Raw genomic sequence first — 13,380 nt, 5'->3', positions numbered from 1 at the left:
CCAACAGTTCCTCCATCTTTTTCCATCTGATGGTAAAAAGTTTCTTTCAAACAGGAATAACCCAGAATCCTTATAGAAAGTTTCACATTCAAGTTGTGAACTCTCTTATCTATCTACTTTTAGGACAAGCTGTGCTTTGGTTCTTGGATTACATAGTTTCCAGATAGAGATCAAGTGTATCTTTGCACAGCAATCTAGTCATTATAATCTATTTTAACAGTAGTTTAATGGAAGATCTACAGCATAAAGAAAACAACTAGCAGTGATTAAAAAAAAGATGTTTTAATGTACAAATTATGTCGTTATATTTTTATGGGTCAGATATTCTGACATGCAAGCAGCCTTAGCTGCAATCCTGTACCCACTTACCTGGGAATAAGAACCACTGAAATAAATGACATTTACTTTTGAGTAGCTATGTATAGGACTGTGCTTTTAGATATGTAGTATAATAGAAGAGCTAATAATAAGAGGTTAAGGACTTGAAATCTGTCTTATCATTGAGCTTCCTGTCACTTGTAGTGGGAGTTATTCATAGCCTCAGACTATGTGTCCATTAAACATTATTATTTCCAGTTCAAGTAAACAAGGGAAGTTATACCAGTAAAAAACAAAGCAAAAACCCACACGGATGCCAAAGCACTTATAGTACAAGCCACAGAGAAGTGAATAGGGCTTGCTTCAGCCAAGCACTTATGAATGAGAATAAACTACCACCAACCTAAGAAAGGAAGCAAATGGGACTTGCCAATTTGTGAATGCCTTCAATGTTATACTTCCAGTCATCAAAATTCTATCTTTCTGGTTGTCCATACATACTAACTATGGCACATGCAACTTTGGGCATGCAAATATATACATTTTCAGCTTGATCCTATCCATGTTTACCAGGATCAGCATCAGCATCCTCATGTAACTGCTGGAACTATCACACTGACAGGGCCCACTGGCACTGATGCCTCAGAGTAATATGTGTTGAACGGTTGATGTGCATAACAACCACACTTCATGAAGAACATGCACATAATCTGAGTTGTATACATTTCCTGGCAAACATACATACACTCCAACAGGTCTTGTGGAAGGTGCATATCTTGACTGCATTTTGTACATTCTCTGGGGAATATGCATTCCATCTCCCCCCCCCTCCACTGTTCAGCTTTATAATGGATGTGCGCATGTGCGCGCACACACACACACCACTATAGTGTGTGTGAATGGATGGGGGGGTGAGAGAGGATGCTGATTACTTTCTCTTAACACACATGTGCACGCACGCGCGCACACACACACACACACACAATACCCCAGAAATGGTAAATTCTCTCAATGGAGAGATGTAAATAATTGGGTCCCACAGGGATCTGTACTGGAACCAATGCTTTTTAACTTGTTCATAAATGATCTGGAATTAAGAGTGAGCCAAGCGGCCAAGTTTGCCAATAACACCAAATTATTTGTGTTTTAACCAAAGGGTGGTTAAAACAAAAAGCGATTATGAGGGGCTCCAAAAGGATCTCTCCAAACTGGGAGAATGGGCATCCAAAGGGCAAATGCAGTTCAGTGTAAACAAGTGTAAAGTGATGCACGTTGGGGCAAAAACAGCAACACCCCCAACTGCTAGTATAATCTGATGGGATTTAAGCTAGCAGTGACTGACCAAGAAAGAGATCTTGGCATTGTGGTGGACAGCTCAATGAAAACATCAACCTAGTGTGCAACTGCTGTTAAAAAAAAAAAAGGCAAATACCATGTTAGGCATAATTAGGAAGCAAACTGAGAATAAAATCTCATACTGCCAATATCATACTGCCCTTGTACAAATCTATGGTACAACCACACTTAGAATGCTGTGTACAGTTCTGGTCACCGCACCTAAAAAAAAAAGATACTGTAGAGCTGGAAAAATGGGCAGAAAGGGGCAACTAAAATGATCAAGGGGCTGGGGCAACTCCCCTATGAGGGAAGGTTGCAACAACTGGGATTGTTTAGCTTGGAAAAAAAGGCATGACAGAGGTATATAAAATTGTGCATGGTGTGGAGAATGTGGATAGGAAGACATTTTTCTCCCTCTCTCATAATACTAGAACTTGGGTCATCCCATGAAGCTGATTGGTGGGAGATTCAGGACAGACAAAAGGAAGTACTTTTTCACACCGCACATAGTTAAACTATGAAATTTGCTACCACAAGACGTAGGGATGGCCACTAGTTTGGATGGCTTTAAAAGGCGATAAGACGCATTCCTGGAGCAAAAGCCTATCAATGGCTACTGGTCCTGATGGCTATATGCAGTATGCCTTTATACACCAGTTGCTAGAGAACATGCATGGGAGGGTGCTGTTGCACTCATGTCCTACTTGTGGGTCTCCCGTCGACAGCTGGTCGGCCAATGTATGAACAGAACGCTGCATCAGATGAACCCTTGGTCTGATCCAGTATGGCTCTTCTTATGTTCTTATTCACCCACACTGTTTGTGAATGGATGGATGCTGTATGTGGTGTGTGTTTGAGTGGATTCAAATCCTCCCTCACCACCCATCTATCCATTCACACAGCTGAGCAGTGGGGAAGAGGGGGCATGGCTGCAGTGTCCCACTTCTCAGCTGATCAGTAGGAAACAGTGGGTGGAAAGGAGGTGAGATTGCAGATAAAGATTAACATTACCTGCAGTACAGCCACCTTTCCTCTGGTGCTCAGCTGTTCCCTGCTGATCAGCTGAGCAGTGTGTGTTGTATGTGTGTGTTTGGGGGACATAGGCAATTCTTTCTTCCTAAGCTTTATAGTAAGGGGGGAGGCAATTTTAATCAGGGCTAAACCTTTCCTCCCCTTCAACCTCCCCACTACTCAGCTGATCAGCAAGGAATAACAAGGCTGTAGTCATGTTCATTTCTCCCACTGTGGAAGGCAACACAACCAATTTCATATAATTAGATAATGGAGTGCATGTGGCAGCGGACTGACCACCTCTGAACTAGAGATACAACGAAGGATATGTTTCTTGGCGATTATGCATATTGCTTGGAGAAGGCGCATATTGCCCGGAGAATGTACATTCCACAAGGCCTGTTCAAGATTATGCAAAGTTTATCATTTTATCCTTGAAGACAGTTTCCTTTCTTTCCACTGTATCATTCATTCATTCATTCATTCATTCATTCATTCGTTTATTATATTTCTATACCGCCCCATAGCTGAAACTTTCTGGGCGGTTCACAATAATTAAAAACAATTAAAATACATTATATAAAGTATAATACTATTCATGTAAGGCCATAAAACAGCACACACAACAACAACAACAACAACAACAAATATCTAAAACAATTTAAAACTATCAATGAGAGACCATCCAGGACCTGATCAAAAGATTCATATGCTGCCAAATGCCATAGGGAAAAGGGCAGTTTTAACCAGGTGCTGAAAAGATGGTGCCAGGTGGGCCTCGTCAGGGAGAAATGGGAGGCCATCACCGAGAAGGCCTTCTCCCTTGTTGCCTCCCCCTGAGCCTCCCTTGGAAGAGGCTCCCAGAGGAGGGCCCTTGATGCAGAGTGTAGTGTATAGGTTGGTTATGCCAGGACAGGCATGTATCAAATGTTCTATCAATTTAGTAGTGGAGGTTGAGGATGTTTTAGGATGAGGAAGTGCTGTAGCAAAACCACAACTAAAAATCCCCCTACTTCATTTTTAGAGGAAAAAATGCTTTGTTTAAAATTGCTTCTATTTGCTTCCTTCCTTTTGCGTTATTTTCTCCATTCCCTACCCAGAGTTTTACATTATGTCAGCTTGGCACTATTCTGATTATTTTAGCATCCTCTTTTTAGATTGCAGCTCACTGAGGACTCATAGGGGTAGTTAACATAGACTCTCTGATTAGAGCTGGACACTCTGCTTTGCCACCTGCTGGCACATTGTGGTGAATTGTTCACCACAAGCACAAGCCACCCTTTTGTGCACCTTTGCAATACCTAGAAATGTGGATTGACCAATTTTGTGAAAAATCATGGCTTCTGCTTGTGATGGAAAGCAAAATCCACCCATATAGTTGTCCTCATGTCCTCACACCATTTTTCTGTGTTTCTGAAATGTTTACTTTAAAACTGTTCTCTGTTGCTTTGAGTGCCCAATCAACCAAAAAAGCAACTAACAAGTGATATAAACCATAATCCAGCTCCCCCCATTTCCCATTATTTCAGTCAAACTTAAAATAATAATAATATAAGGACATAAATGTTTACCTATACAGACCCACATCTTTTATTTACACATGCATTCATTATCAGAATTGAAGATGATTTTTAATTAATATTTGTGACATTTTTCTTTCCATTGTTAAAGGACTTATGCCTGCTGCACACCAACCAGTGTACTGTGCTTCAAAGCATGGGGTAATTGGATTTACACGTTCAATAGCTGTAAGTATGAGCAGCTGAAGAGTTCTCATAATTTCCCTCATGACAAAACCACTTTCCCGTTTCCCCTTCTCTCAATGTTTAAAGTAGCTGAATCTCAGCTATCTAGATTTTACCTTTTAAAGCAACTTTACAAATAAATATCACTCTCGCTTCCCCAGAATCTGATAATGTGAATTTTTCAGTGTCTCCCAGGTTATTTGGATAAAGTAAAACCAGTACAAAGAAAGGCACCTGAATTAGCAGCAGCATAAACCCACAGCGAATGTGCTAATTACAGCTCTGACAAACACCTTTTGTGGCAGTAGTTAACTAATTTGTCATTCAGTGTCACATGAATACAGTTATAAATTTGCCTATCTTAAATAGATACTGCGTTAACAAACTGAGAATTGTTGATCATGTGATATGGACATGAGCTATGCATCCTAGCCACAGATATTTATATCTGTGGCCAGCAACTAGTCTGATCAGGGGGTCAATTGAGGAACAAGCGGAGGGCAATGGGCCAAGTCTATTCTCTCTTCCTCATTCACTTGACCCCACCATGGTACTAATAACTGTCTTAAGACTGAAAACACCAGACCTGCAGGCTATCTGTGCTATGAGGGAGAAGGTGGCTAGAGGAGACATGCAGCCTGTGTGTTTCTGCCGATTTCCTTTTCCTCCTAAAATCAGCTGTAAAAAGATCGGCTAGGACTAAAAATCTGCTTATGGATGTTAGAAGGCTTATAAATGGGTCTGTTGGGTTGGGTGCTGTTTATTGATTTATTTTATTCCCTAATAGTTATGTTTTTCTTCTATTTTAATGTATTGTTTTAATCAAGTTTAATTGTGCCCCCAAGCTGCCTTGAGTGCCATCTTTTTGGTAGAAAGGCGGGGTACAAATCAAATCAATCAAACTGTTTTTTATATATAGGCCAGATTTGGTCTAGAGCTTGCTAGCTGCCAACCATGGATTTATAATATATGTTTTAAATAATAACAGATCTTGAAATCGTGGGTTACTGTTGGACATTTTACAGCTGAGACACAGTTCGCAAGAGAACTCGCTTCCTCTTTAATTCTAGCATAGCATATCACATGCCTCAAGTTAACACCACTCACTACTCCATATGCCATTTTTGAGACAAGAGGCAAATATCATCGATGAAAAAGAGACAAGGTTTGGTAATATGATACTGATTTTTTTTTTGTTTATTACATCAAATAAGATTTGTAAATACAGAAGAGGAACACTTAGGCACACCAGAAGCTCTCCTATACCAGGTCAGACTATTTGTCCATATAACTCAGTATTGCCTACTCTGACTGGCAGTGGCTCTCTGTGACTTTCACATCATTTACTTCTTGATCGTTTCAAAAGAAGATGCCAAGGACTGAACCTGGGACCTTGTACATGCAAAGCATGTGCTTTCCAACATGGTCCCCTCACAACACTTGACATGTCTGACTTTTTTGTAGATGGCTGCTACAGCAGGAAGTTATGGAATACGAATAAATACAATCTGTCCTGGTTTTGTTAACACACCAATTCTTCAATCAATTGACAATGAAGAAAATATGGGTCAATATTCAGCGTATTCAGACGAGATTAAAGATATGATGAAATTCTATGGTATATTGGAGTGAGTAAAGTACACACAATACTATTTGATGTCTTTAGCCAAATGGAAACTAGGCAATTCCTAGTTGCCTATGCCTCAAGCACTTTAACTGCATAAAGGAGACTGCAGAGGAGAAAATAAAGAGGTGGATCCCAATAGCTGGGATCAAACAAGCCACAACTTTATTAAAGGATCCTACATAACATGCTAGCTATTGAAACCACTGTCTGCCAGACATTTGGTTTCTTTACCTTCCCCCTCTCCCACCTCCTCAACTGCCATCAACATTCAGTAAGCTCATTGGTTCCTGTCAGGTTTTTTAATCAATTATTTTTCTTTAATTTACAAACTTATCTACTTCTGCATACCTATCCAGGTATGCATATGTACCCCCAAGTATATATAGAAACCACTATTTTATTTTTGTGTGGCCCTTTTTTGTTTCCAGACTAATAGGCACTCAGCCACCTGGGTTTACTATTAGAGGAAATGAAGAATCTATTTTATCTCCTTTTTGTGATCAAGGACCAGAAATTATTTCATTGACAACTATGGTGAGTCTTTACACTCACTTCCTAAAGAAAGGAGCATATTAGCCGAATGGGTAGGATCCAGCGGTACCCTACTGCTGGTGGCCAGCAGCGCTGGTCCTGGTGCACACGTGGCCCCTACCAGCAGTGGCAATGTAATGCTTCTGGGGGCAAGCCCTCAAAAGACCAGAAACACTTGTTTCTAGAAGGTGCAACCTGCCACTTCCAAAAACTTGTGCTACATTACTGTGGGTGGCACAGGGCCAGTCACAAGCCCCAGGAATTAGCGGTGCTGGCTGCCAGCTGCAGAGCACCATTGGATCCTACCCAATGTCTCCCTCTCTTCCAACCCACCCCCAACCCCATTTTAGACTTTGACTTCTCTATTTCACAAACTTAAGTAATTAGCTATTGACTGGACCTCCCTGGCTCAAATGGGATTTTCCATTTCTGTTTTCAAATACTTTATCTGAAAGGCAGTATGGTTAAAAAAGGGATTGGGAGGAGAAATGTGGCTGAATAGCATGGAGGAGGAACTTATGGCAATATCTTTACCAACTTGGAACAGATGCCTAAGGAAAAATGCAGAGAAGTGGTAATCACTCACCCATGAGGGGGAGTTGCAGTTGCTTCAACTCCCACATGATAAATAGAAGAGGGCTGACAAATCCCTGATGGGGAGCTCCCCTGACATTACTCTTTGAATATGTCCCCCACCAAGCAGTCATAAATGGCCAAAAAGAAGTGAGGGATATGAATCCACCAACTCCAAATGCCACTCTAACTGGTCTACCAGTCTTCCTTCTTCCCTCAAGGCTAGAGTTGATAGGTGCCCACAGACTCACCTCACCAACTGCTAAAATTTGCACTGGGCCTTCACTGCACCATAATGGGCATGATGTTCAGATGGGGAAAGCCAGAGGCCTGAAAATGGCCATTAATCTGCCAACACCTGTCTCATGCCAACCATCCTCTCTCCATCAGACTACACAGCAACTGTCGCATTGCCTGTGCTGATGACTGGGCAAAGCAGAAACCAAGGTGTTATAGGCTTCGTTCCTGCCTCTCATTTCAAGTCTTGCAAAATCCAAAAGACAAACCTCTGGTCTTGTCTTGTATTTCATGTAATAACAGGCCTAACATTTTTCAGTGTGCCTCTATTTGCCCATGCACCCAGCAGACTTAACTGCAGTAGACAGGGAGGCTTCTTACGGAACCTCTAGGTGGGAGAAGGTTAAAGAACTTCATGCCTGTATTTTAAAGGACAGCAGCTCAGGTACATAATAAGGAGGGCTCTGCCAAAGCCTCTGTTTCTCTTTAACACTGCAAGGAGGAGTTACAGAACCCTTTGCCTCTGTCTTGCTGTGCATGGAAGAAAGCATCTAATATGTGCACTGGGTGTAGGAGATTCCTTGAAATTAGGGGCTATGTTGGAGGCAGATGGGAAGTTTCTGTGGGTCTAAATGGACCTCCAGTTACCTGTCCTTACAGTATAGGCTTTCAGCATGCAACGGATTGACTACAATCACTTTCCTCATACCTGCTGAATGGTGATTTTAGCAAGTATTAAAACAATTGAAGGATTAACTACATTGGGTCGGTTTGCACAATCAGACAAGCTATGGTGGCTTAAAAAAGCCATGGTGGCTTAAACAAGGCATGGTAGCTTGTTTAAATTGGTGCCATGTGCTGGGTACCATTAGCCTAATTACCCTCCCAGGCACATTTTGTTGTGTCATCTGAACCCGCATGGCATGGCTTGTTTGAGGGGGAAGCAACCTTCTAATAACCCAACAACCCATAACGTGGGTTATTTGGGGGTTGTTTCCCCCTCAACCGAGCCCTGCCACCTGGATTCAGATGACATGACAAGCTGTGGGTGGGATGGTAATGAGGCTAATGGCTCCCAACACACGCTGGCATGCACCAGCAGTTTAAATAAGCCACCATGTCTTGCTTTGATTGTGCAATGTAGGTCACTGTGCAACCACTCTACTATCATGTTTACATGAATAGGAATATAGATGAATTGGCTCCAAGTCTCATTGATAGCGGTGGGTCTCAAGTGTTTTTAGCCTTGCAGAAGTTTGCAGGCTTATGTGCTTCTGTCCCCACTTTAATAGTACAGGGATTGAGGGGTGAATCCTATGCATCTGTAGTGAACCATATCTGATTGTTATCTAAATTCATTTCTAGGCCATCGCTAATTGCTGAAGGATTGATAAAAATCCTTGAAGATGATAAGTTAAATGGAGAAGTTATGAAGATTACAACAAAAGAAGGGATTCATTTTCACAGATACATTTCACCACCGTATCAGTCAAACAAGTAATAAATCCTATTACAGGACTGTTTTGAGGAAAAACTACATTGGTTTGAGTTGTTAAGCAATAGGAAAATATTGGTCGATATTAACCGTTCACCTGAGTTTCTTATGTGAAGGACTAGTTATATTGCAAACATGATTTTTATATTAGAAAATTAATATTATTTTTAACTATTTTTATACCAGATGGCATTTCAATTGCTGTAGCAAAATATATCTGAACTAAATTATAAATGTTTTAATAAATTAGTTGCCAAATATGCTTGTAGATTTTAGGATGAGAACAGAAGCACCATACATTTCTGGCACTCACAAGTTAATCCCAAATATTGACTTGGGTGGCATTGTACATTTACTCAAGCAGTAATAGTTTAATTAGAGCATGGACTAAGAATGAGGTCAGAAGTTTATTAATCATACTATATACAACAATAATAGTATTAGCTTCATGAGAAAATTAAACTTAAAAATACTGTCCGTGGCTATGGGACATTTTGTTTCAATCAGTTGTTACATTTCTGTACCACCTAAGAGTCAAAGTTCTCTGGGCGGTTTATAAAGATTAAAAACATAATGAATGCATTAAAAATACATTATACAAAGTGTAAAAACCATTTACATACTAACATACAGACAAGACAGCACAGACACACATATATCTAAAACAATGCAAACTATCCACTATAAGAAAAGTCCAGGACCAGATTAAAACCCCATCATATGCTGCCAATTGTCTGAGAGAAGAGAAGGGTCTTGGAACCGAAAAGATAACAGCAGTGGCGCCAGGTGGTCCTCATCGGGGAGATTGTCCCATAATTGGGGGCCCACCACTGAAAAGGCCCTCTCCGTTGTTGCCGTCTTCCGAGCCTCCCTCAGAAGAGGCACCTGGAGGAAAGCCTTAATTCTAAGCCCTCCTGCTGAGTAGTGAGGCAACACAGACTCGCTGTGCAATCTACAAACTCTTAGTTAATAGCACCTCTTCACAGCTGACATGACTACAAAGGCTGGGAGCTGTCCTCTGGGCCTAATTAGCTAAATACAGCACTCCAGAACAATGTAAGGCTTTATAGGTTAAAACCAGCACCGTGAATCAGGCTTGGAAACATACAGGCAGCCAATGCAAGTAGGCCAGAATTGGTGTTACATGTTCGGACCTTCTTGTCCCTGTTATCAATTAGGCTGCCACATTTTTCATGAGCTGCAACTTCTGAACCGCCTTCAAAGGCAGCCCCACATAGACCTCATTGCAGCAATCTAACTTGGAGGTTACCAGAGCATAGACAACTGAAGCCAGGTTATCCCTGTCCAGATAAGGGCATGGCTGGGCCAAAGTTGGTAGAAGGCACTCTGTGCTACTGAGGTGACCTGAGCCTCAAGTGACAAAGATAGCTCCAGGAGAACCCCCACGCTACGAGCCTGCTCGTTAAGGGGAGTGCAACCCCATCCAGAACAGGCTGAGCACCTTCCATCCAGTCAGAAGAACCACCCACCAACAGCATCTCAGTCTTGTCTGGATTGAGTTTCAGTTTATTAGCCCTCATCCAATCCATTGTCACAGCATTGATCTAGCACATCCACAGCCTGACCTGATGAAGATGAAAAGGAGAAATAGAGCTGTGTGTCATCAGCATACAGATGACAACACACTCCAAAATTCTGGATGAGAGAATTCAACAGTTTCATGTAGACATTGAAGAGCATGGGAGACAAAACCAACCCTGCAGAACCCCATACTGGGAAGTCCACAGGGTCAAGCAGTGCTCCCCAACACCACATTTTGCCAGGGATCCTCCAAGCAGGAAAGAAACCACTGCAATGCAGTGCCTCCCACTCCCAACTCAAACTTTCATCCCAGAAGGATACGATGATCAATGGTATAAAAAGCCACCAAGAGGCCAAGGATAATCAACAGGGTCACAGTCCCTCTGTCTCTCTCCCAACATAGGTCATCATAGTGAGCGACCAAGGCTGTTTCTGTGCCAATGCGCTCTATGTGAGGCTGCTCTTGTATGTGGTTCAGAAGCTGCAGCTCACGCAGAATGCAGCAGCTAGGATGCTTTCTAGGACTACTAGCTATGCACACATAACATCTGTATTAAAGGAACTGTGCTGCCTGCCTATTGGCTACCAAGCAATGTACAAGGTTATGTTATTGTCATAAAAATCCCTAAACAACTTGGGACCAGGATACCTAGCAGACCGCCTTCCCTTATACATACCCAGACTTTAAGATCGTCAGGGAAGGCCTTGCTGGTATTCAGAAACTAATGGAATATCACCATGCAATATTCCGACAGCAGGCCTTCTTGGTAGTGGCACCCACCCTTTGGAAAACCTTCCCTTGTGCAGTTTGGGAGGTAGAAAATGTGGCATCTTTCAAACACCTCCTGAAAACACACTTGTTCATCCAGGCTTTCCCTGAGTTGTAATTAAATTAATATGTTGCCCTGTCTTACTACTCGTATTGCTTTTATTGTAATTAGAATTGTTTATGTTATGTTTTTAATATTGTATTTTAAATGTGATTTTAATATTTATATGTGAACTGCTTAGGGATTTTATTATATTTCACAGTATGAAAATTTCACAAATAAATTAATAAACAAACAAGCCAGCCTTGAGGGTTTAAAAATGTTATATTGCCTGCTTAAGAACATAAGAAGAACTTTGCTGGATCAGACCAAAGGCCTGTCTAGTCCCGCGTTCTGTTCTCACAGTGGCAAAAAATCTGCCTGTGGGAAACCCATAAGTAGGACATGCATTAGAAGCTATGAAAATGGCCGGTGTGGTTAATGCAAACAAAATAAACTGAGTTGCAAATCAGCTTGGACTGTTCTGTCAGTTCATAATTCAAATACTCTAACACACTTTTCTTTGTAATGTGAAAAACACACTTGAAGGAATCAATTATCATTCATGAATATTTAAGCCATTTTCTAGTACTATCTATTTATTTATTTATTTATTTATTTATTATATTTATTTATATCCTGCCTTTTTCCCAATACTGGGACTCAAGGCGGCCTTACAACGTTAAAACTTCTACAATTAAAACCTATGAATAGAAATATAAATTGTTGTTGTTCAGTCGTTCAGTCGTGTCCGACTCTTCGTGACCCCATGGACCATAGCACGCCAGGCCTTCCTGTCCTGCGCTCTCTCCCGGAGCGTGCTCAAGTTCATATTCATTGCATCCGTGATGCTATCTAGCCATCTCATCCTCTGCCGTCCCCTTCTCCTTTTGCCTTCAGTCTTTCCCAGCATCAGGGTCTTTTCCAGGGAGTTTTCTCTTCGCATTAGGTGGCCAAAATATTGGAGCTTCAGCTTCAGTATCTGTCCTTCCAATGAGCACTCAGGGTTGATTTCCTTTAGGATGGACTGATTTGACCTCCTTGCAGTCCAGGGGACTCGTAAGAGTCTTCTCCAGCACCACAGTTCGAAAGCATCAATTCTTCGGTGCTCAGCCTTCCTTATAGTCCAGCTCTCACAGCCATACATTACTACTGGGAAAACCATAGCTTTGATTAGACGGACCTTTGTCGGCAAGGTGATATCTCTGCTTCTGACTACGCTGTCTAGGTTTGCCATAGCTTTCCTCCCAAGGAGCAAGCGTCTTTTAATTTCATGGCTACAGTCACCGTCTGCGGTGATCTTGGAGCCCAAGAAAGTAAAATCTGTCACAGCTTCCATTTCTTCCCCTTCTATATGCCAGGAAGTGATAGGGCCAGATGACATGATCTTAGTTTTTTTAATGTTGAGTTTCAAACCAGCTTTTGCACTCTCCTCTTTCACCCTCAACAAGAGGCTCTTGAGATCCTCTTCGCTTTCTGCCATTAGGGTGGTATCGTCTGCATATCGGAGGTTGTTGATAATTCTCCCGGCAATCTTAATTCCGACCTCTGATTCATCCAACCCGGCATTTCTCATGATGTACTCTGCATATAAGTTAAATAAGCAGGGTGACAATATGCAGCCTTGTCGTACTCCTTTCCCAATTTTGAACCAATCGGTTGTTCCATGTCTGGTTCTTACTGTTGCTTCTTGACCCTCGTACAGGTTTCTCAGGAGACAGGTAAGGTGGTCTGGTACTCCCATCACTTTAAGAATTTGCCACAGTTTGTTGTGATCCACACAATCAAAGGCTTTAGCGTAGTCAATGAAGCAGAAATTGACGTTTTTCTGGAATTCTCTTGCTTTCTCCATGATGCAGCGAATGTTGGCGATTTGATCTCTAGTTCCTCTGCCTCTTCGAAACCCAGCTTGTACTTCCGGTAGTTCTCGGTTCGCATACTGCTGAAGCCTAGCTTGTAGGATTTTGAGCATCACCTTGCTGGCATGTGAAATGAGCGCAATGGTGCGGTAGTTTGAACACTCTTTGGCGTTGCCCTTCTTTGGAACTGGAATGTAAACTGACCTTTTCCAGTCTTGTGGCCACTGTTGAGTGTTCCAGATTTGTTGGCATATTGAATGCAGCACATTAACAGCATCATCTTTTAGGATTTTAA

General features: G+C 41.7%; 1 protein-coding gene across 1 annotated transcript in view; it reads left to right on the top strand.

Moving 5' to 3' along the window:
• HPGD (15-hydroxyprostaglandin dehydrogenase) overlaps positions 1-11,487 on the top strand; it is a 34,521-nt gene extending 23,034 nt beyond the window's left edge. Inside the window, exons 5-7 of the mRNA XM_084856485.1 lie at positions 4,339-4,415; positions 5,877-6,040; positions 8,746-11,487. Coding sequence (XP_084712611.1) covers positions 4,339-4,415; positions 5,877-6,040; positions 8,746-8,881 — 377 coding nt within the window. The 3' untranslated portion in view covers positions 8,882-11,487. The remainder of the gene's footprint in view (positions 1-4,338; positions 4,416-5,876; positions 6,041-8,745) is intronic.
• The last annotated feature ends 1,893 nt before the right edge of the window (positions 11,488-13,380 follow it).

Source organism: Heloderma suspectum, chromosome 5, assembly GCF_057233095.1.
Source record: "Heloderma suspectum isolate Gila_16-S chromosome 5, 16-S_ref, whole genome shotgun sequence".
Classification (NCBI taxonomy): domain Eukaryota; kingdom Metazoa; phylum Chordata; class Lepidosauria; order Squamata; family Helodermatidae; genus Heloderma; species Heloderma suspectum.
This window is presented reverse-complemented; position numbering and strand designations above follow the sequence as displayed.